Here is a 23614-nt window from a genome sequence, read left to right on the forward strand (position 1 = left end):
AAAAGCAAGACATCCACTAGGCAAAGGTACGAACAGATGGATCAGAAGTAACAAGTTCACATCAGAGTGGACTTATACCCAATTGACCAAATGACCACATGCATAAACCCTACTACAAAGGGACTCATGAATCTAATGATGCTCAGATCATTTGAAGTATGGACAATAAGGCAGGTATGTCTCAGCACTTTGGAGCTGGCATTTGGACAGGCAGAATATGGTGGTCAGAGACCAGTGAGTTTCCCAAAGCCCAATAAGGAAACTGCTCTGATTCAAATATTATACCTTGAATTTTGTCTTCTGTATAGCAGAATATTCAGAATGTTCACAAGGAACATTCCAGAAACTAGAAATGCTCTGGGATTTTACCGAGAAAAAGATTCTAGGATTTGAGAGTTAGGGATGGCTCCAGTTTGCATTACTTGGTACCGTGAAGGCCCTCAGGGGCCCCTGAGAGAAATTCTGATCATATTAGGAGAACAAAGAAGGTATATGGAAAGAAGAAAATCCAAGGGAAAATACTCTAAAAAGAAAACTGTACTTCCTGAGGGTTGAATTTAGTGAGGAGGCTCACAGTTGCCCAACAGGGGTTTGGGCTGTGTGGAAAAATAAATGAATGTGAGGCCAGAGTGGTCTTGAGGGAACCACAGAGCAAAAGAGGGAGAGTGTTTATGCTGCTGTTCTGAGTGGGAAACTGGTGGAGACAGAGGAAGAGGATTTTTAGGAAGCTTTCATGGCACATCAGGAAAATCCCTGTGTCAGACCATTAAAGTAGACCTATGATAACCATCTACACTATTCACGGCGGTAGGATATATCCTTTGAAGGAGACACCATGCAGAGACTGGCGCTGGATACAGCCAGTTATATGCAGGTGACAGTCTAAGTGTAAGTGAAGAAGTTATTGATTGTCACTAAACTGAGTTCGGCGAACAGTTTGTGGAATTCCAAGTGAATGATTTCAATGCTGATTACAGTAATTAATGTATTTTGTTTTCCATTAGCAAAACTGAAAGACTGCAAGGCTTTAGAATGCCTCCAATTTTTCTTCCTCATGAGGAAATTTGATCAACCCATTCTAGAGAAAGAGGTTCAAATTTTCACAAAGATAGCCTAAACCTATCCTTAGTTAATACATCAGTGGTGAACTTCGGGTCAGTGAATAAAATGTATAACCCATTTCTGTACAACAGTTGCATTTAAGCTACCCGAAATGAATTCAAGTTCAGCTGTGGGATCATAGAACTGCAACAAATTATGATCTCATTTTTCTCTTTCCTCTCACCAATCCTTATTCAAGGACCAAGACTGATAAAACATTTCCTTTCACTTTTTTCAAAGATGTTCCACAGTTTTAGGGTTGAAGACTGGTTGACACGGGCAGATTACTAATTTGCCAATATGCCTAAACTTCTAGACAATTGCAGTTGACGGGGGTGGGGTGTGGAGGGAGAGGGCAACCTTTAAAGAGGTTGAAGCTTTGTGTTTTGTTATCGAGACATTTTGTACTGACTTCCCTTGCTCTATAAATCCTGGCCAAAACGAGCAACTACCTACTTTCTAACATGGCAATCCATACATCCGAGCAACTTTTAACAATGCATTTAATTGTGGAACATTTTGTGTTAACAAGCTAAAATATAAATAGTTATCAGAACATACACATGTACGTATTTCAACCATATAAAATATTTAATACAATGATAAAAAAAAATTTAGCTAAAACAGCAAGTCTGTATTGAAGGCCGTAATAGTGCCCTAAAAGATAAATTGCAAGAAATAATAAGCAAAACTTTTCTGTCAAAATATGGGAAGTCTAAAGGACAAAGAAGACAGGCAGAGAGGGCTCTCAGACATGGTTCTTTGTGTCAATGGGAAGGGCTGCATGGCAGCTTGGGGATGATGGAGGGAGAAGGGTGATTAAAAACAGATCAACAAGAACCCCAAAAAAACGCATTAGGAAAGAAGAAGAAGTTTTCCTTAGCTAGTCTCAGGCTTTTGTTGTTTACATCTAAGTAGAACTGAGGCAAAACTAAAACTAAAGGAAATCTTTACAAACCTTAATTACAGTCTTAGAAACTAAACCGGCCAGAGTGAGTTACACAAGAGTTGACAGCAGTCTGCTTTATTGGGTGGAAACTGCCTTGTGACATGGCCTGGGATATGGCAGGTGACCTGGCAAGCGCCACAGTAAGATTGCTTACAGCCCACTCCGATTCTGCCCTCCCTGTCTCCAACCTTATTCTTAGTCATGTTCCCACGTTGGGGTTAGATCCAGAAATTGGCAGGTGAGCCAAGTGTATGTAACTTCACTCATACACGCAGAAAAACATATTCTTTTCCTTTGAAAACTTCACAAAGCTCTCTTTAGGATGCCTCGAGAGCCTATTGGCCTGTGCCAAATTAGAGTTTGGAAGATTCGTTTCACCCTTTGTTGGAAAGTTAAAAACCATTCCTTTTTCAGAGTGAAAAAAATCTCCCTAAAATTGCTCTCCAATTAAGCAGTGATTCATAAAATGATTTGTTGATGTCCAGCTCATTATTTTTACCTCCCCATTCAGCTAGGAAACAAGCTCCTTCTAAACCAACACCAAGTTAGGCAGGGGAGGATCCAACCAGACTCAACTGTCCAGAGATGGTCACTGGACTGTATACAGATCCCCAGGCAGCAGAGGGAGAGTCTCGGCTCATGTCACTTCTGGGCTGGAGTGGCTTTCTGCTGGCCACAGGATAATTTTAAACCATTTAGCATCGTTTACAAAGCAGGCCATCCTCTGCACCCCTCTGGTTATTCATCAAAACTCTGGCCCTCTGTCCTCCACTCCAGTACATCGAACCAGTAACATTCCTTCTGCCTGAAACGGAATTTCTCCCATCTACTTTTCCTTCAAATACTAATATAGGCTTTCCTGACAGATTCCCCAAATTTGGGTCAGGAACTATGTTTAAAAAAATGGGTGAGCTCAGGGGCAAAGTATAATGGGAAACAAAAATGAACATTACTTTCCATTTTTCTTTTTTATTTCAGCCCTTTATTGTGAAACTCCATTATGTTTTTTTTAACATAATAACACAGTCATAACCATTGCCAGGGTAGCCTCTACTAAGCCCATAATATTTCAGGTTTGGAGAAAAACCCATGAAGTCATCTAGTTCAGCCCCCTGATATTACAAATGAGAAAGCGATTAGAAGAGGAGGGAGGTGCTAATTGAAGGGGCTAATAGGAAAACATAATTGCATGGTCTGAAAATGTTTAACTCAATGAATGGCAGCATTTATAGTTAATGCTGTATTAGTCAATGAAGTCTGTTATATTTCTGAGAATTATCTATTAAATATTCTTTTTTTATCAGCTAGAAATTAAAAAAAAAACAGAAAAGAGTTTCCATTATGAGTTTGGACACAGGTAAAAATAAAAATTAGGAAAGCGAGAAAAAGAAGAAACTATTTAAAAATCATCACTTATTGAATGGAGCACTGGGTGTTATACGCAAATAATGAATCATGGAACACTACATCAAAATAAATAAATTAATTAATTAATTAAAATGCAAAAAAAAATCATCACCTAATCATTACATGGTGATCTGTTAAAGGGTGTTTCATGGCTCTGGTCAATCTATCTATTCCTTAGTAAAAGTTCTTCTATATCTTTTTAAATAAAATAACTGTGTAGCCTTGGGTACTGGAGTAGAAGGAGAAAAGCAGAATAGAGAATGTTAATTCCTACTGTGACAATTCTTTCTTTTTTTAAGATTTTATTTATTTATTTATTTGAAGGAGAGAGGGTTAGAGTGAGCATGAGAGAGAGAAAGGGGGGGAGAGAGAGAGAGAGAGAGAGAGAGAGAGAGAACTCGCACCATTGGGAAGAGAGGCAGAAAGGAGAGGGAGAAGCAGGCTCCCTGCTGATTAGGGAGCCAGACTCCAGGCTCACTCCCAGGACCCTGGGATCATGACCCGAACCAAAGGCAGAAACAGCCAACTGAGCAACCCAGGCGCCCCGTATTGTGACAATTCTAAATGAAAGCTCCACACCTCATACACACATTCCTATAGATTCTAAACTGAAACACTATACTTGGTATATTTTATTTTTAGGCAGGCTCATCCTTTCTTTTTACCAATATAATTTGTGACTTTATATGAGTGTATATAGTCAAAGATATAAACTTTCAAACATTGCATACACACACACACCCACACAAACACATACACACATTACATACATGTATATATTGCCCTGAACTTTCTTGACTACATCTTATTGAGCAAATCAAAATTGGAAGAAAAAAAAGCGTTTAGCAAACTATGCCCACAAAACTTATACATTTTAAATAATGGCTGCTCCAGCATAAATTTATTTATTTCAATTAATCATTGTTAACACATTTTTTTAAAGATTTATTTATTTGAGAGAGAGAGGGCAAGAGAGTGCTGGAGAGAGGGGCAGAGAGAGAGAGAGAGAGACAGAGAATCTCAGGCAAACTCTCTGCTAAGTATGGAGCCTGGCGTGGGGCTTGATCTTACAACCCTGAGATCATGACCTGAGCTGAAACCAAGAGTCGCACGCTCAACCAACTGAGCCACCAAGATGCCCCGTTGTTAACACATTTTTGAAAATTAAATGCTTATACTGTGAAGAGTTAAACTACCATGAAAAAGGATCACTAGAAACTATAAAGTATACTAAACTACAACTCTATAAAGAGAATTTGTACATACAACCAAGATTTACCATTTATTAATGTATATCTTTTGATAAGAGCTCTTTTTTAAGAGGGGACTTCTAAAAGTGTTTCTAAAAATTATTTTAACATGAAACACTAAGTGTAATTTGTTTAACTATATATGTTTAATGTACAATATTAAGTCATATTTTAAGATAAAGTTTACAACAGTCCTGGTAAACGATGCACTCCCTGCGATGGTTTCCAGTGCACAATGATGATGGGGTTATAGTTTTCACTGGCCATGGCACTTACCTCCACATCTTGGAATAGGTCCACTCCACATTACTTTTCCATCCATAAGGATACACGTAATTGTTTCTGTTCCCTGGGTTTTAATAAATCCTTCTTCACAAATAACTGAAATTGAACTTCCTAATTGAAAGTTGTCCCCAAACCGCCGCGCATTGATTGGTATTCCAGGATCAGGACACTCATTATGTCCAAATGCTTGAGAAGAGCAAACAAACAAAAAACACACAAACAAGCAGTATGAGACGGACTCATATACTTGGGGTGAGAAAAACTGATTTATGTTTACTTCTAGAAAAGCCTTTATTTATTAAAATATATATATATATATATATATATATATATATAGAATTGGAGGCTCTCCTTTGACCCTACCTGTTTGCCTGTGATGTAAATAGGTGTGATTGTTTTAAAATATGAATTATACTTGGTGCACTGGGTGTTATACACAACTAATGAATCGTTGAACACTACCTCAAAAACTAATCATGTAGCATATGATGGCTAACTGAACATAATAAAAAAATAAATAAAAATATGAATTATATACTCTAAGATTAAACTTCAAGATAGAATTTTTTCTGCCTATTTCTGGAGATCATTAGGCATAGACTATGTAAAAATTACCAGTATAAACCAGCCAGAATTCCAATTATTCTGAATACAGAGCAGGTTGACATCTCATTGCAAACTTTTCTTGTGATTCACTCTTTGGAATGGAGAGACAGTCTTGTGAGGTTATAGTGAAAGGTTCCAAACTGGTATGAAAGTCTTAAAATTTCTTTATAATTTTCCATTTGTCATCTATTTTCTGCCATCTAAGAAAAGGAAAGAGAGCTAACTCTTGCAATTACCATGTTTCAGGCAGTGATAGGAGGTTTGGAAATGTGATAATCTCATTTAACATTTAGAGCTCTAAAGAGTAATATGAGATTCAGAAAAAGATAAGTAGCTGGGCTCAGGTCATAGAGATAGGATTGAAATGTATCCCTCACTCTGACTAAAGTTTATCTCAACCACACTGTATGTTGGGTTTTTTGTCTCAGGTCTCAAAAGAATGTGAGTTCTTGAGTTCGGGGCCACTTTCTTATTTTATTTTGTGTCTCCCAGGATATATTTAGCCTAGCCTTAGCAAGTAGCAGAACTGTAGGGACAACGTGCATATTTTAATCTCTCAAAATTATAGATTACATGAGCCCTCCAAATTTCTCTCTTTATTCATCTGGATGGCCAATATGTACCATAAATGTTTAAATTAGCACAATATAAATGGAAGAACATTTAAAATAGCAAAGTCTAAATGTGTAAAACATAGTTTATGAGGTATTTACAATTATTATTATATTCATGCTACATAAGTACATGAAGTTATTTTAAATTCTCTCACTAATACTCCCTTTGATATTGTTCATAAATTATATAACTTTTATTATTCATCCTCCTCATTTTTAAGTTAGGCAGTACAGAAGAATACTAAGGTAACTTCTAAAATATATAAAATATATTTTGTAGGTATACTTTTTTTTCTAATTATTTTTTTTTGTTGTGCTAAAAAACACCCAAAAGCCTCAATTGATTAAGCCTTGTGGTTCCTATATATAATGCCTGATAGGTATTTATTTCAGAAAAATATAATTTTAGTAGAAAAATTAAATATAAGAACTTGCATATGATGGATTAAATTATTTACTGAGAAACAGAACAAGAAACAAGGAGACATATTTCCATAATACCCTGAAGGTACCATAAACATTAAAGTTAAAAATAGTACACATTTAAGATAAAATAAAAATTATAGGTGGGTAAGTGCATATATATCTATCTATCTTTATACATATATATGAACTATTTTTCACAGGACTTTCAGATAAAGCAACTATTTTATACAGCAGTCCGTATGACACATGTCACAGCTAATTTAACTTTAATGATGTGCCATTACATGTTGACAACTTCACCACCAGTCACACTTTGAAAAGGCAGTAACTGCTTTTTGTTACTTATTGTCAAAGCTCAGCACTGAATGGTCAGGGGTGGAGGTTAGAGATGCCATTTTTTTTTTTTTTTAAAGAGCAAGAAACTATAATCTTATTGTTATATGACACAAATATTAACTCATCAAGTTGGTCAATATCTGACAGAGTGTGGTAGCTTCAAGGAAAAAAAAAACAAGAAAAGTCACTAGTATTCTATGGCTTTAGGAAATGTTTGCAAACAGAAGCGATAGTATGTAAGTGTATTAACGTACTAAGATATTTTCTCCTTCATGTGATTCATCTTTTTGCTATCTTTATACCTTTCTTTTTTTCAGAAAAATACAAAGAATATGAGTGATAGACAATAGTTAAATAACCTTAAAGAAATCTCAAAATTAAGCAACATAATAAACACAATTAAATAAGATGTTAAGGTAATAGTTCAAAAGGCAACTAAATAATGACAGTTAATGCTTATTGAGCGTTTACTAGGTATCATATACTCTATGCTAAGTTATTTACATGCATCATCTAATTGATTCCTTACAGAAACCCAAATATGGTTTTACTGACCAGAACACTGAGGCTCATTTATTAAACCTAAAAATGAAGCACAGCCAAGATCTGAAGTTGCATAGTTTCACTATAGAGATGACACTCTTAATCTCTAAGGTACTTTTCCCCCATGGTGGCTTTGCTAAGTCAGTTCAGCAGTCTGCTGCCCCTAAGTTAATGATTGCCTGCCCTGTAATGTTTCTGCAGCCTTGTGAATTTTGTCTTTGGACTTATAATTCTGTGCTGTCATTATTTATTTAAGATCCCCTATGTGTTTATGAATATTTTGTTTTTTATTTTATTTTTTTAAGATTTTATTTTTAAGTAAACTCTACACCCAACCCGGGGCTCAAAACTGCAACCCCAAGATCAAGAGTCGCATGCCCCACTGGCAGAGCTAGCCAGGAGCCCCAGTTTATAAATATTTTGAAAGAAAGATGTATCTCCTTTATATGTTTGCATACCAATAATGGAGCACAGTATATGATATACAGTAGGTTTGATCTTATGCTTATAAGATTTAATAGCATGAACTAATATATTGGCTGCTATCATAATATTTGAAACATATTTTCTTAATATCAGGCTTCTCACAAACAGAGAAATGACACAATAGAGAGTAAAATATGGTTGCAAATCAAGAACTAAATGACTATCCCTGGCACAATTTTACATATATATGATTTGTTCAAGTTTCCTTTCCTATGGAGGAAGAGAGCTGGTTTACGTGATTCCTTTCTAGCTCTACGTTGTAGAAATACACTATATGAAAAAGATAAACTTACTGTTATAAGTGATGTTAAAGCCACGTCCCGACATTGAGTGGTCCGCTTGAAATTCCAATCGCAGAATATGACTATTACTAGTAAGATGGGAAGGCACCTCAGCCCCAGTAAAGGTTCCAAGAATTGGCGAGTCTGGAGAGTCACCATCTTTAACGGCAAGGAAGTCAAACTGAGATTCCAGATCAAAGTCATTAAAAGAAAGATGTATCCGGCTCCCTGGATCAGAGATTATTGTCCAGATGCAGTTTAAATTATTTCCATACCCTTCTGGGTAATCAGGAGAAAGCACTGTTCCCATTGGTGCAGTAAAGTTAGACAGACAAGGAACTGTTGAAATAAGATTTTAAAAATATAATAAATGTTCAAAAGTAATATTATACCTTATTTTGCCATATCCTTATTATACTTTATCCTTATTATACCTTATTTTGCCACAACTATGATACTCAATTAGCAGTTTGAAAAAAAATTAAACAATGTAACTTATAAAACAAAAAATGTTACCATTTTCACATATTAGAAAAGGCAACTGTCACTTTGGATGACCATATGCTTTAATATGCACAAAAATATCATGCATAGGGAGTAATAAAGGCAATTTATTTTGACATTTATCATATTTGTGTTAGAGTTCTATACAAAGTTTTTGTTTCTGTGCTTAAGAAAGAAGATTGGTGGGGCGCCTGGGTGGCTCAGTCATTAGGCGTCTGCCTTCGGCTCGGGTCATGATCCCAGGGTCCTGGGATAGAGCCCCGCGTCGGGCTCCCTGCTCCACGGGGGGCCTGCTTCTCCCTCTCCCGCTCCCCCTGCTTGTGTTCTTCCCTCTCTCGCTGTGTCTCTCTCTGTCAAATAAATAAATAAAATCTTAAAAAAAAAAGAAAGAAGATTGGTAATATTTAGAGATTTCCATATGAAGCAATAATGCTCTGGAAATGATTGAAGGCAAAAAATATTATGCGGATATTAACAGGACCGGGATGTTGTAGCCCAGACAAAACTTGGAGGGAGGCTGGTGACTAGGCAAGTTTCATTCCTACTATGGCCATGAGATGCTCTCATTGTTAAAAACACAGATAAGAAGACAAATTAGCTTTTATAGCTATCACGACTAGTTGCTAACCCTGGAAAGACAAACTTCACACCTTACTAAAATGAAGTCTTTCCCTGACCCAGCTTGACACCTCCCGTCAGTTTTCCTTTAGCTTTTAAAAACATCTGAGCTAAAGGATCACACAGGACATTTAGGAAGTAGAAAAAGGGTAAAGAAACAAAAGTAAATGGTCTTTTTACAGAGAGGAAATCATTGTTAAAATAATGATGTATTTTCTTCCAGTGGCTTTCATTACATAATTTTGACAAAATCAAATTCATTTAATTTTGCACCAAATATTATTTACATAGAGTATGAACTTTAAGCCTGAAAAATATTTTGCTAAATTTCTGCCTGGAAAAGTTGTATTAACTTATACTGAAATATAATTCATATATTAGAGAGTACAATACCTCTACCAGCATAAACGATTATGATTATTTGACCTTTCTTATATGATAAGAGAAATGGCATATTATTAATTTGCCCTTCATTGCCTACTAGCAAAGTGGAAGATTTCTCCATTTTCTCTCTTTTTCAATTATAGGCTCATGAACTCTGATCATTTAAGATTATGAACACTATTCAGTATTATGATTCATATAATATTCATACATTATTTTGTTAATACTTTTAGTATAATTTGATTATTAAAAATAATTTCTTTTGATTTTTTTATATTGCTTTTAAGTTTAGATCTTTTATTAACATTCAGAAATAAGACCAATATTTATTTCTCTATCTACAGAAATATAAAGACAAAAATACAACCATACCTATATATATGTGTGTAAAATATGTAACATATGTAAAAGAATGACAGGAATTATATGTAAAACCAATTGTTTATTACTATATATGTATATTTTTTTTATTTTAAACACAATTTCTAACCTAAGTTTGCTTCTTCTACATGGAATGATGTTAGGAGTTAACACCAGGTCTTAGAAACTGATAGCCATTGGGCTGGATCCAGACGGCAAATGTGTCTGGTACAATTTTTTTCTTATGCCTGTACAAAAATTTGAAGTCACATTTCAAAATCATCCTATTTTACATCTGAGGGGGAAAAATCCAGAGTTCTAGCTTCTTTGAAAAAGCTAATGCACTCCCGCTCCCTACCACTTCCATCATGGGCGCACACATACCTAGTCCTATTCCCTTCACACTTTGACCTGCCTGCATCCTGCAGTCATTTGATTCTACTGTCCTTTACTTAAAGGTAGGTTCAGCAAACTTCTTCTGTAAAGGGACAGATGGTAACATACTCTCTTTTGCAACTACTTAACTCTGCCACAGCAGCAGGACGTCAGCCACGTGCAATAGGTAAATAAAAGTACAGTTACATTCCAATAAAACTTTATTTGCTAAACTAGGCTTCAGGCTAAATTTGTCCCAAAGACCTTATTTTGCTAATCTCTAATCTAAATGATGCCTACTTCCAGGCAAGGGATGACCAAGATCTATCATGCTAATCTCCCATCTCAAATAAATAGGTCAATGCCGGTAAAATACTCTGAACCCTTTGTTATATTAGACGCAATTTTTAATGTAACTTCCTTTGACCCAGTGTTATATTTCTGTGAGTACCACATTAATTTTATGGTAGCAATTTAATATTATACTTTGATATCCACATAAGTACTTTTCTTTTAAAAAATTCTCACATTGATTCTATTGTTGCCTGTTTTTTTGTTTGTTTTTTTTAACCTAGCTGCATGTCAACACATTCCCAAAGAATATGTGTTCCCAGAGAAATAATGTTAGGATTTTTATTGAAATTTCAAAGCAATTTCTATATAATTCACATATTTATTTATTTAGTTAGTTTTTAAAGATTTTATTTATTTATTTGAGAGAGAGAGAGAGAGCGTGCATGAGAGGGAGAGAGAGGGAGTAGCAGACTCCGCGCCGAGGAGAGAGTCCGACACGGTACTCGATCCCAGGACCCTGGGATCATGACCTGAGCCGAAGGCAGATGCTTAACCAACAGAGCCACCTAGGTGCCCCTAATTCACATATTTATTATAATGTAATAATATAATGTGTTCTAATTCAGGAACACAGCATCTCTATGTTTTTTTCATAAAATTTCCTTTTCTGAAAAGTTTGTAATTTTCTACGGGTTATTTGGATTTATGTAAAAATTATTTCTACATATTTTATCATTTTATTTTTCGGGGTAAATTAGCTTTCCATTACATTTTCAAACTAGCTATTATTGGTATATAGGAAACTATTAATTGCTACCTATTTATCATATACCAAGTTGCAGGACTTAATTACTTTTAAAGTAGTAAAAAAATAAAAAAGTGTCTTCTAAATTTTCAAGAGTTTAAATTTGTTTTAGTCAGCATTATTGTAGATATTGTATTAAATGTATTTTAGCATCCCTTAAAATGACTTAAAAGTAGTTCCATTTTTGATGCGATATATTACATTCATAGATTCTCCAATATTACACAACGTTGTCTCCTTGGAAGAACACCTAGAACTAAAGATCTTCGAGTGAAGTCTTTGGAAGTATTACTAACTTTGGATAATGCTAAAAGAATCCAATCAAACTCTCCTAATACATTCTCTTTTCTCACAGCAGGAACTTCACAAGGTGATCTTGATTAGGGATGAGCACTGGCCCTTAAAAGGAGAGGGTTCTACTGAGGGGCTCTATGCACTCTTCCCCTCCTACATTCCCTGAAGAGCCAGCAATACATATTTTGATTAGGGAAATTTCTGCCACATTAAAAAAATACCCACTTTGCAAAAACATAAGATTAGGTATCATGGCAATATGTATCCAGACACTATACTGAGAAACAATAGTACTGGGCGCCTGGGTGGCTCAGTTGGTTAAGCGACTGCCTTCAGCTCAGGTCATGATCCTGGAGTCCCAGGATCGAGTCCCGCATCAGGCTCCCTACTCAGCAGGGAGTCTGCTTCTCCTTCTGACCCTCCCCCCTCTCATGTGCTCTCTCTCTCTCATTCTCTCTCTCAAAATAAAAAAAATAACGAAACAGTAGTACTTACTTGATATTTGGTTCTTTTTTTTCTTCTTTTTAACTATGCAAAAATACATATTAGAAAACGACCTCTAGTCTCTTTAAAAGTTCTGTTACTTTTTAAAAATGTTAAATAATTTTAAAATGTTAAATAAGCAACATTCCGAATAAAGGAAAATATATGTTTTGCAGCATATTTTGTAACTCAGATGAAATGTAGTTCTTGAAAAATGCTTTTTTTTTAAACCCAGTTAAATATTGAAGTAAAGTTTGTGCCTTTGTAGGGAATGAAGGGTTTCACAAATGAAAAACATTGTAAGTTGGATACAGATGAAAAATCTTATATTTGAAAACCATAAAATTATTTTTATTTTCATGAATATTGGCTTTATATGTTATCATTTGTGAATAGTCAAAGCCCAGATGCAAAATTTTCAATATTGCACCTATATCTGGTAAGTTGCATTTGTTGGTATTTAACTGAAACTAAAAGTGTATCAATAGATAATACAAATTATATTTTGGTTGTAGTTAAATTGCAATGTTTTAATGTATCTGAAGAAATACATTCTTTTAATCCAACCATATTGTATATCATAAACATTAATGAATTTTTTCTGTGCAATATAAATAAATGGCACATGAGTATGCATTAGTGTGAGCACCTACAAACAAAAAATAAGTTAATGCATTATACATAGAATATAAGCTTTAAATATTTTAAGAGCTTTTGATTGAAAATAAGCATATACTATCTTGTTAAATAAATAAATGAGTCTACTAGAATTAGCTCAGATGTATAATTTCCATAAGAAGTATGCTATCTATAAAGTATAAAATGCCGCCAATAAAACTACCATATGTAATATATACTTTGCAATTACCAAGTGAACTATGTTAACTTTATTTAAATCTTTAATGAAATTTATAATTTGGCATAAGCACACTTGTTAAAGATAGTATCACAAAGTGCTACTCGTTCAAAAATAATTACACGGTTCCAGCTCTTTGCAATTAATTACAAAAGCAATTATATGCAAGGACAGGGTAACATATGCTATCTGAAAGCAAAGCATTTGGTACTCACAGATGCAGATGGGTATGTTTGCAGACCATTGGTTATTCTCTTGACAAACAATGGATTTCTCTCCAATTAATTCAAACCCAAACTGGCATTCGAACCTTAAAACATCACGATTAGAAAATCCATCACCTTCTCTAATTCCATATAAGGGTGTACCAGGATCACCACAACTTTCTTTTTCAATTTCTGCAAAAAATGGAAGATAAAAGTCACCTTCCAAGGGTTTGAGGCACATGATATCCATACGACCAGTTTAGTAGAGGTACAACTCTGTATATCTGAGATATTTCAGAACAAAAAAGATGAGTATGTTTTCCAACCTTAATTTTTTTTTCTTTTGCTACTCTTATGAGTATAATTTTTAAATTTTTTTATTGTTATGTTAATCACCATACATTACATCATTAGTTACTTATGACTATAATTTGATGACATGCTCTTTAGAAAACAACTAATGCAGTTCTCTCATTTAGTAGATGGGGAAGCTGGGGTCATCAGAGCACATGCTAGTGGTTGTGTCTAACAGAACAATTATGACAAAATTTCAATCTTTTGTCTGCATTACACACACACACACACACACACACACACACACATCTATGTATGTTTCCCAAACCCCCAAAACATTTCTTATTTTTATCTGTACATGATACAGTAAATCCTTAAGTCATGACCAGGTTGTGAGGTACTGTTGTCCGCCTCAGTGTTCCTACAGCAATCAGTGAATACCTTTCCCGTAGGATCTGCCACTCTCCCTGACACTTGCTGGTTGAATTATTTCCCCAACTACACCTGCCAAAAAAAACTCTTTAGGGCAGGAATCAATTTTGCATTCCAAATTACCCAGATATGTTCCTCCATAAATGTTTTTATATGAATTAAATTGAAAAGGGTTGAAAAAATTCTCTTAAGAGCACATGAAAGCACTCTTTCAGCTGACATTCAAAGAAACACCAAATGTCTAGGATCTTCATTGTGAAGCTAAGAATGTCAGTAGCAAATTACTGTGGTAGTTGTTTTGGTTTTTAAGTCACAAGAAATCACATTAATACAGTTGTCCTCAAACTACAGCAAAAAAATTAAAATTAAAATTAAAAGATAAACTTTGAGATAAAGTTATGGCCTCTATCCTGATATTCCAACAACCACACATTCCTGGTTTTTCTGTAATTTACCAGCACCAATTCGGTGTGGTCTTTCCAGTTCTTTTCCTATACTTTTATAATTATACATAGGCATATATAATATGGAATACTATAAACATCTATATTTATGTAAATATAAAACTCCTCTCTTCAACTACGTAGTATTGTTTACATATGTGTTATATTTATATTGTAGTATACTATCATCGTTGTTCTATAACTTGCTCTTTTTCTAACCAAACCATAATTTTGGATTTATTTTTGAACACCCTTGTATTTTCAGCAGAAACCACAGCTGGTTATAATGATTCCTTTAATACACTGGATTTGATATTTTATTTTTATCTATGCCATAGTGACTTTAGTCTACACATTTTTTTCCTCATGCGGTTCCTATCCAGATTTAATATCAGAGAAAGAAGTTTGTAATTTTGCAACTTTCACTAGTCTTCAGGTAAGTTTGTATAACAGGAAACCTAGATCCTTGAGTGTTAGAACTTGCCAAAAGAATGCTGGCTGAGTCTGGTATAATTTTGAGGAATATCTGACTACCATTTTAATCTCTTCTAAAATTATTTTTCTATTGAAGGCATTTTTAGGGGGTGGAGGAAGAAGGGGCAATATTGGCAACTTATATATGTTAGAGAAGGGACATTTTCCAAGATTTGCCAGTTAAGTGGGTTAGTGGTAATAGGATTGTGTTATAGGATTTTTAAGTATCTCTTCATAAATAATGTCACAAATCTCACTCTTAATGCTATATACTTGTGATTAGTCTTTCAGTTTTCTTTGCTTATACTTACAAACAGTTGTCAAATTTATTAGTCTACTTTAAGAACCAACTTTTGCTGATCAGTTCTATTGTTTTAATTTTGTTTAAAAATCCCTCCTTTTTATCTTTTTTGGATTCCATGTTCAAGTCTCTTTTGCATTATTTTGCCATTATTTTTCTGCCTCTTGAGCTGAAATCTTAGGTGTTTTTTTTTTTTTATTAGCTTATGTTCAGCCCTTCTTGTTTCCTGAAAAAACAAAAATTGAATCCATAAATTTTTTTCAGAGTTCTGCTCTGATACAGAGAGCTTTTTTTGTTCACTTCTAAATAGTCTGGTACTTCCATTTTTATTTCCTCTTTATTCATAAATAATGTAAAAATGATTTTAAATTTATGGGTTAGTGCTATCACATTTCTGTTGATTTCTTTTTTCTTTTTTTTTAAAGATTTTATTTATTTATTTGACACAGAGAGACACAGCGAGAGAGGGAACACAAGCACAGGGAGTGGGAGAGGGAGAAGCCGGCTTCCCGCTGAGCAAGCAGCCCCATGCGGAGCTCGATCCCAGCACCCTGGGATCATGATCTGAGCCGAAGGCAGACGCTTAATGACTGAGCCACCCAGGTGCCCGTCTTTATTATTTTTTTAAGGATTTTATTTATTTATTTATTTATTCCAGAGATAGAGAGAGAGAGAGAGAGAATGCATGTGGGAGTGGGGGAAGGGACGGAGAGAGAGGGAGAGAAAATCCCAAACAGATTCTGAGTGAGCAAGGAGCGGGTCTGGTCGCAGGACTCCAACTCACCACCCCGAGATCGTGACCTGAGCGGACACCAAGAGTCAGACACTCAACTGAATGAGCAACCCAGGCACCCCCATTTTTGTTGATTTCTAGTGTTATTGCTTCAGTATTCAGTGTAAGTGTATTTAGGTCTCACAGTGGATAAGTCAGTAAAATATATTCAATTCAACGTGTATTTGTCAAATTGAAATTATTTATGCCCTTAGTTATTTTTTGTCTACCCTCTCTGACAGTTTCTAAAAGAACTGTGTTAAACTTCCAGAGTACGGATTTTACCACATTTCCTTGTAGTTGAATCAAGTTCACTTCACATATATGAAATAATCATTTAGTCATTCAATTTATTCAACAAATACTTATTTGAGCACCTATGACATACTAAATTTGGTTCTAGGTAGGTGGGAAAAATCAATGAATAAACTACAATAAGTCCTGCTCTCCTATACCATATATTCCATTGGAGATTTATGAATAATAAGCAAGAAATAAATAACATCTTATTTTAGAAAGTGATACATGCTCTGGGGGAAAATATTGAGCAGGAGTAGATGGGCTTAAGTGCTAGATTATGGTGGGATGACATTGTTACCAGGCTCACAAAATTATATTACTCTCATGCCTTAAAATTGAAATTGTTTCTGTTACTGAAAGAATGGATTCTGCTTCATCTGAAAATGTCTTATTTTGCCCTCACTATTGAATGATAGTTGATAAATTATAGAATTTTAATTCAAAATTATTTTATCAGCATTTTGAAGATGTTTTCCCTGATCTTTTATCCATCCAGTATTTCTGATGACAAATATGATACCAAAGAAATTTTAATTTTCTTATAATTAATCTGTCTCATGCAATGTCCTTCTCCCTTACATAAGTAGTGGCATTCCTTTTTAGACTTTTTTGTTTTGTTTTTTAAAGATTTACTTATTTATTTATTTGAGAGAAAGAGAGAGAGCACGAGAGGGAGGGGCAAAGGGAGAAGGAGAGAGAATCTGAGGCAGACTCCCTGCTGAGACCCAAGAGGGGCTCCATACCAAGAACCTGAGATTCAGGACCTGAGCTGAAACAGCACTCAACCTACTACACCACCCAGATGCCCCTAGACTTGCTATTTTAATGTCACTATCATTTACCTAGCTTTTTTGTTTGTTTGTTTGTTTTGTTTGTTTGTTTGTTTGTTGTTTTTATGTTTGGTGCTTGGTAGATTTCTTCTGTCAAGTAACTTGTAATTTTTTTTAAGTTCTAAGAAATTGTTACAATTATTTCCCTTAAAATATTATTTCTTATGTACTTTCATCTCTCTAAAACTCATTTACATTGAATATTGGAATTTGGGGATTTAACCTTCATGTTGCTAAATCTTTCAAATTCTTATTTTTGAAGTTCTCTATCCTGCATTCTTGAAGAAATATATATATGTAAATATATGTATATATATATTCTGATTTACTAATTCACTGTGCATGCTTATCTAATCTTAATTCAACCTAATACTGAAAAATTGTGTTGTCATTTCTTGAATATTTAATGATTGTTATTACTTTTTATTGTTTCATAACCTCCTATTATTCTTCCATGAATAGAATTTCTCCCTTTTTTGTGAGGATATCGAATATATTTATTTAAAATAATTTTCTTATTCCTCTTTTAACTGTTTGGGTATAAGCAGAAGTGTATGAAGAAAGCAGCAGAATAAACGTTTTTCTAAAGCAGCATGTTTGAAGAGAATGTGCTAAATCATAATGGTCTTTGAGCCTGTGATGAAGGTGCAGGAGGAGGTACTTGAGGAAAGAACAAGACTGCTGGTTTTGAGCAAGCTGTCAAATAACCGTTTTTATTTGCTTGCTTCACTGCAGCTCTGCAGGTCCTGCACTCCCCGTCTTCACTGTCAACATCCCCCACCTTCAGGCTTATTTCTTCTCATGTCAGAACCACCTTATAGTTCTGGGTGTAAACTTTTCCTTCTGTTGATCTGTGGTGCAGTCCACTTCTGTGGTCTTCATTTTAAGTTGGGGAGCCCTCCCTCTTGATAACTGCACTGGACTCTCATTCCACAAGTGACATTTGGCTCAGTAGCTGAAATATTTTCCTCTGAGGTAATCACTAGTTTCTCAGGATTGCCAGCGGACTCCTCCCTGGAGGCTTCTAGCCACAAAGCCCATTGGCTTCCTATGCAGAAGCTATAGCAACAGACTCCCATGATGGCACAGGCTTATGAAATTCTCAGCTTACCTCTATATTCTATATGTATCTTTACATGTTTATTTATATACATTTTGTTAGGGATCCCCTCTAGCCTCATAACAACTGACATTTCCTCTTTCTATTCTTAAGCATCAGTACATTTTAAAAATATGTTTCCTATCATCTTCAGGTTAGGATTGAGAGGTAAGTGCTTACCCTATTTTGAAACCATATGTTTTTTCTTTGGTCCTTGAGTTTTAAAAATCAAAGATATATTTTCTTTTTTTATTCTTTAAATTCAATTAGTCAACACATAGTACATCATTAGTACATCATGTAGTGTTCAATAATTCATCAGTTGCATATAACACCCAGTGCTCATCATATCTTGTGCCCTTCTTAATGCCCATCACCCAGTTACCCCATCCGCCACCCACCTTCCCTTCAGCAACTCTGTTTGTTTCCCATAGTTAAGAGTCTCTCAGGGTTTTTCTCCCTTTCTGATTTCTTCCCATCCAGTTTTCCCTCTTTTCCCTTATAGTCCTCTGCACTGTTTCTTATATTCCACATATGAGTGAAACCATATGATAATTGTCTTTCTCTGATTGACTTATTTCCCTTAGCATAATACCCTCCAGTTGCATCCACGTTGATGTAAACAGTAAGTATTCATCATTTCTAAAGGATGAGTAATATTCCATAGTGTGTGTGTATATATATATATATATATATATATATATATATATATATATATATATAATATATACCCACTCACAGCAATGGACGAATCATCTAAGCAGAAGATCAACAAGGAAACAAGGGCTTTGAATGACATTGGACCAGATGGACTTCACAGATATATACAGAGCATTCCATTCTAAAGCTACACATTCTTCTTGAGTGCACATGGAATTTTCTCCAGAATAGATCACATGCTAGGTCACAAACCAGGTCTCAACTGGTACCAAAAGATTGGGATTATTCCCTGCATATTTTCAGACCACAATGATTTGCAACTGGGAACTCAAGCACAAGAGGAAATTTGGAAGGAACTCAAACACTTGAGGTTAAAGAGTATCCTACTAATGAATGAATGGATCAACCAGGAAATTAAAGAAGAATTTCAAAAATTCATGGAAACTAATGAGAATGGTTCATAACCTTTGTGATACAGTAAAGACTGTCCTAGGAGGGAAGTACGTTGCAATACAAGTGTCTCTCAAAAATTAGAAAAATCTCAAATACACAAGCTAACCTTACATCTAAAGGAGCTGAAGAACAGCAAATAAAGCCTAAACCAAGCAGGAGAAGAGAAATAATAAAGATTAGAGCAGAAATGAATGAAATAGAAATCAGAAGAACAGTAGAACAGACCAATGAAACTAGAAGCTGGTTCTTTGAAAGAATAAATAAGATTGACAAACCCCTGGCCAGACTTATCAAAAAGAAAAGAGAAAGGACCCAAATTAATAAAATCATGAATGAAAGAGGAGAGATCAGGACCAACACAAAGGAAATACAATCAATTTTAAGAACATATTATGAGCGACTATATGCCAACAAATTAGGCAATTTGGAAGAAATGGATGCACTCTGAGAGATGTATAAACTACCAAAACTGAAACAGGAAGAAGTAGAAGATCTGAACAGACCTATAACCTGCAAGGAAATTGAAGCAGTAGTCAAAAGCCTCCCCCAAAACAAGAGTCCAGGGGCAGATGGCTTCCCGGGGGAAGTCTACCAAAGATTTAAAGAACTAATACCTATTCTTCTGAAGCTGTTTCAAAAAATAGAAATGGAAGGAAAGCTTCCAAACTTGTTCTATGAGGCCAGCATTACCTTGATCCCAAAACCAGAGAAAGACTGCCAAAAAGGAGAATTACAGATCAAATCCCTGATGAACATGGATATCAGAATACCAAGATACTAGCCAATAGGATCCAACAGTACATTAAAAGGATTACTTACCATGACCAAGTGGAATTTATTCCTGGACTGCAAGGGTGGTTGAACATTTGCAAATCAATCAATGTGATACATCACATTATAAAAGAAAGGACAAGAATCATATCATCCTCTCAATTGATGCAGAAAAAGCTTTTGACAAAATACAACATCCTTGCTTGATTAAAACTCCGTACAGTATAGGGATAGAGGGAACATACCTCAAGATCATAAAAGCCATCTATCAAAGATATATTTTCAAACAAAGATGTAATTTTGGAGCCGCAGTACCCTCATACTGAAAAACAATATACAGTAAGTACAATAAATACATACCTATTATATATCACTGACTTTGAAAGTTTTTTTGTACCTAAGAGGTGAAACTGATATCTGAACAAACAATTAACATGCAACAGATGATTGTTATAGTAGAAACAGTCACAAACAATAACTAATAATAGTGGCCATCAGTTTTTGAGCATGGAAACTGTACTAGCACTATGGAAAACATTTTTTTAAACATTAATTATGTAATTTAATCCTCCTAACAACTCTGTGAAGGAATTAATTGTTATCTCCATTTACAGATGAGAAAACTGAGAGTCAGAAAAGGTAAGTATGGCTTTAGACTGCATAATCCCCCCCATTCATATGCTGAAACTTAATCCCCAATGTGAGGGCATTTGAAGTAGAGTTTTGGGAAGGTGATTAGGTTCTGAGGGTAGATGCCTCATTAATGGGATTAGTGCCCTTATAAAAGAGGCCTTTAAAAGCTCTTTTGCCTCTTCTACCTGTGTGAGACCCCAGGCGGAAAACAGCCATCTATGAATGAGGAAATGGAGATCCTGAGTCTGCCAGTGCCTTGATCTTGGACTTTCTAGTATCCAGACTGTGATATTTGTTGTTTATAAGCCACCTAGTCTATGGTATTTTTGTTATAACAGCCCAAAGACACTAACTTGGATAATTTCACAAAACTTGTGTATAGCAGAGTTTAGGTGCATAGCAAAAAGTCTTTTTCTTTTCTTAGCAGGCTCCACAACCAGTGTGGAGCCCAATACGGGGCTTGAACTCACAACCCTGAGACCAAGACCTGAGCTGAGGTCAAAAGTCAGATACTTAACCATCTAAGCCACCCAGGTGCCCCACAAAGTCTAAATCGGTAAGATATACTGGAGGAATTTTAATTCTTTAATTTCTCATTTATGAAACATTTGTTTTGTTTCTAATATGTATCAAAATAATACTAAGCATTAGGAAAATAAAGATAAATAAGATGTATACTCTGCTCTTAAATGAGGGCAAAAAGGAGGTATAGATAAAACCCCTTGGAGTTGGAGGTTGGCAAATAGGTAAAGGTGATCCTTGCACTTAGAGTTATTTCACTTAGTGAACTGGAGAAGAGGAAAGAAGGAAAGGTATTTAGGTGGAAGAGGAGCAATATCAGAAAAGATATGTAGTCTTTTTGCTTCTCTTTCCTTCTATAGGTGGTGACTTGGTTGGGGTTAAGAAGCTGAGTCCATCAGGGCTGCTTTAACAGAATACCGTAGACTGGGTTTTTGAACAACAGAAATTTGTTTCTCTGGGTTGTAAGCGCTGGGAGGTCCAAGATCAAATGCTAGCAGATTTAGTGTCTGGACACAGCCTATTTCCTTGTTCATAGACAGCCTTCTTTTTGCTGCGATGGGGTCCAGGGCAGGCCACACCAGAGTGTGCCACTTTGATGTGTGGATTGTTTTGAGCTGAAGTCAATCAGGGCCCAAGGGACTCAGGAGGAGCTATTTGTCTCCCTTTAACTGCCTGAAAGCATTTATATAGAGGGCCTGGCCTGATAGATAGCTATCACCAAAAATAACTACAAAGAGTATGAGCTAGGTGTGGTAAGTCAGAAGGAGCTCAGAGAGACCTGTTTGTTCAAATTCCTCTTTGAGTCCCATTGTCTCTGCCCAGCATGGCAAATATTTGTTTAGAAACATTGGCTCTCCCCATCTTCATGTAAATTGTCTTCTTCCCCTTTGAAATCCCAGACTCCTCTCTCCTTCTCCATAGCTCAGGATGGTATATCAACCTCAGTTGCTTCACTGTCAAGAAGCCTATATCATGGGAGTTCTTATAAATACAAAATTAATATTTTTCTCCTGTTAATCTGTCTTATGTCAACTTAATTATTAGACCAGCCAAAGAACCCAGAAGGGAAAAGCTTTCTTCTCCGATAGCTGTGTCCTCACATGGTGGAACGAGTGAGGGAGTTCTCTGGGGCACTAATCCCATTCACTGGGATTCCACTCTGATAACTGAATCATCTCCTAAAGGCTCCATCTCCAAGTATGTCACTTTGGGCATTAGATTTCAACATACGAATTTCAGGGGGACACAAATATTCAGACTGTAGCAAAGGCAGTGTTGGGCACTAAGGGTTGAGGACGTGGTGAGGTGAAGCAGGTGATGTTGTGGCTGGGGCCAAACAAGTAGAAGTAAGGCCACGGACGCAGCCAGTAAGGTTGGGAAATTGAGTATATATGAGGGGATTGTGGAAAGCATGAATTTGAGGATAAGAGTAACCAGATTTCTCATTATCAAAAAGGAGATGTAGAAAAAGGGAAGGCTTCAAAGAATCCTGAAGAGAAACTAAAGTGGACGAGCTGTGTGAATTTGTGTTTAAAATATAGATATACACAGGTCAGATACAGATGAAAATGTGTATATATAACGTGTGTATATATATATATGTGTGTGTGTGTGTGTATCCTATGTCAAATACACACAGATATACATATATGTGTGCACACATATTTTCTAGTTCCATCCACTATAAATACTAAAAGCAATAAATTTTTATAGCGACAAGCATACCACGTGCCCAGATCTTGGTTTCTAAATGCCATTCTTTACTAAAAGGAGCCAGGAAGGCTGTTTCTAGGGTTGGACAAGGAAAAGAACAATGTGACATAGGATGTGTCAAAAAAAAAAGTTCTTAAGGAACAGCGGGGACATATCAAATCACCAGCTTGAAGGGGCTCCACTGCGCATGCTGGGACAGTTTCACCATCAAAACAATATTGATAATGATAGATTACAAACTGATTTAATGTAATTCAATGCAAATGGGAGGAAAGATAAAACTCTGCATGTAGAATGACAGTTTAAAAAATGTAGAATTAATAAAAATAGAAGATCAACATTTGGTAGCCACTGTAGTGATTTTGGATTCTGGGTGAATGTTTGATAAAAAAACAAACAAACAAACAAAAGAAACAAGATAATAATGTAGTCTTGGATTACCTCTCTTTGAAGC

General features: G+C 35.5%; 1 protein-coding gene across 4 annotated transcripts in view; it reads right to left on the reverse strand.

Annotated features, from left to right (window-relative positions):
* Positions 1–23614, reverse strand: part of CSMD3 (CUB and Sushi multiple domains 3) — a 1160406-nt gene that overhangs the window by 415111 nt on the left and 721681 nt on the right. For all 4 annotated transcript variants that reach the window (XM_027574671.2, XM_027574666.2, XM_027574669.2 and 1 more), the window contains 3 exons: positions 13473–13655; positions 8297–8623; positions 4984–5178 (listed from right to left, as the gene is read on the reverse strand). In XM_027574671.2, the coding sequence (XP_027430472.2) occupies positions 4984–5178; positions 8297–8623; positions 13473–13655 (705 nt within the window). The remainder of the gene's footprint in view (positions 1–4983; positions 5179–8296; positions 8624–13472; positions 13656–23614) is intronic.

The sequence above is a fragment of the Zalophus californianus genome, chromosome 4 (assembly GCF_009762305.2).
Source record: "Zalophus californianus isolate mZalCal1 chromosome 4, mZalCal1.pri.v2, whole genome shotgun sequence".
NCBI classification, from domain to species: domain Eukaryota; kingdom Metazoa; phylum Chordata; class Mammalia; order Carnivora; family Otariidae; genus Zalophus; species Zalophus californianus.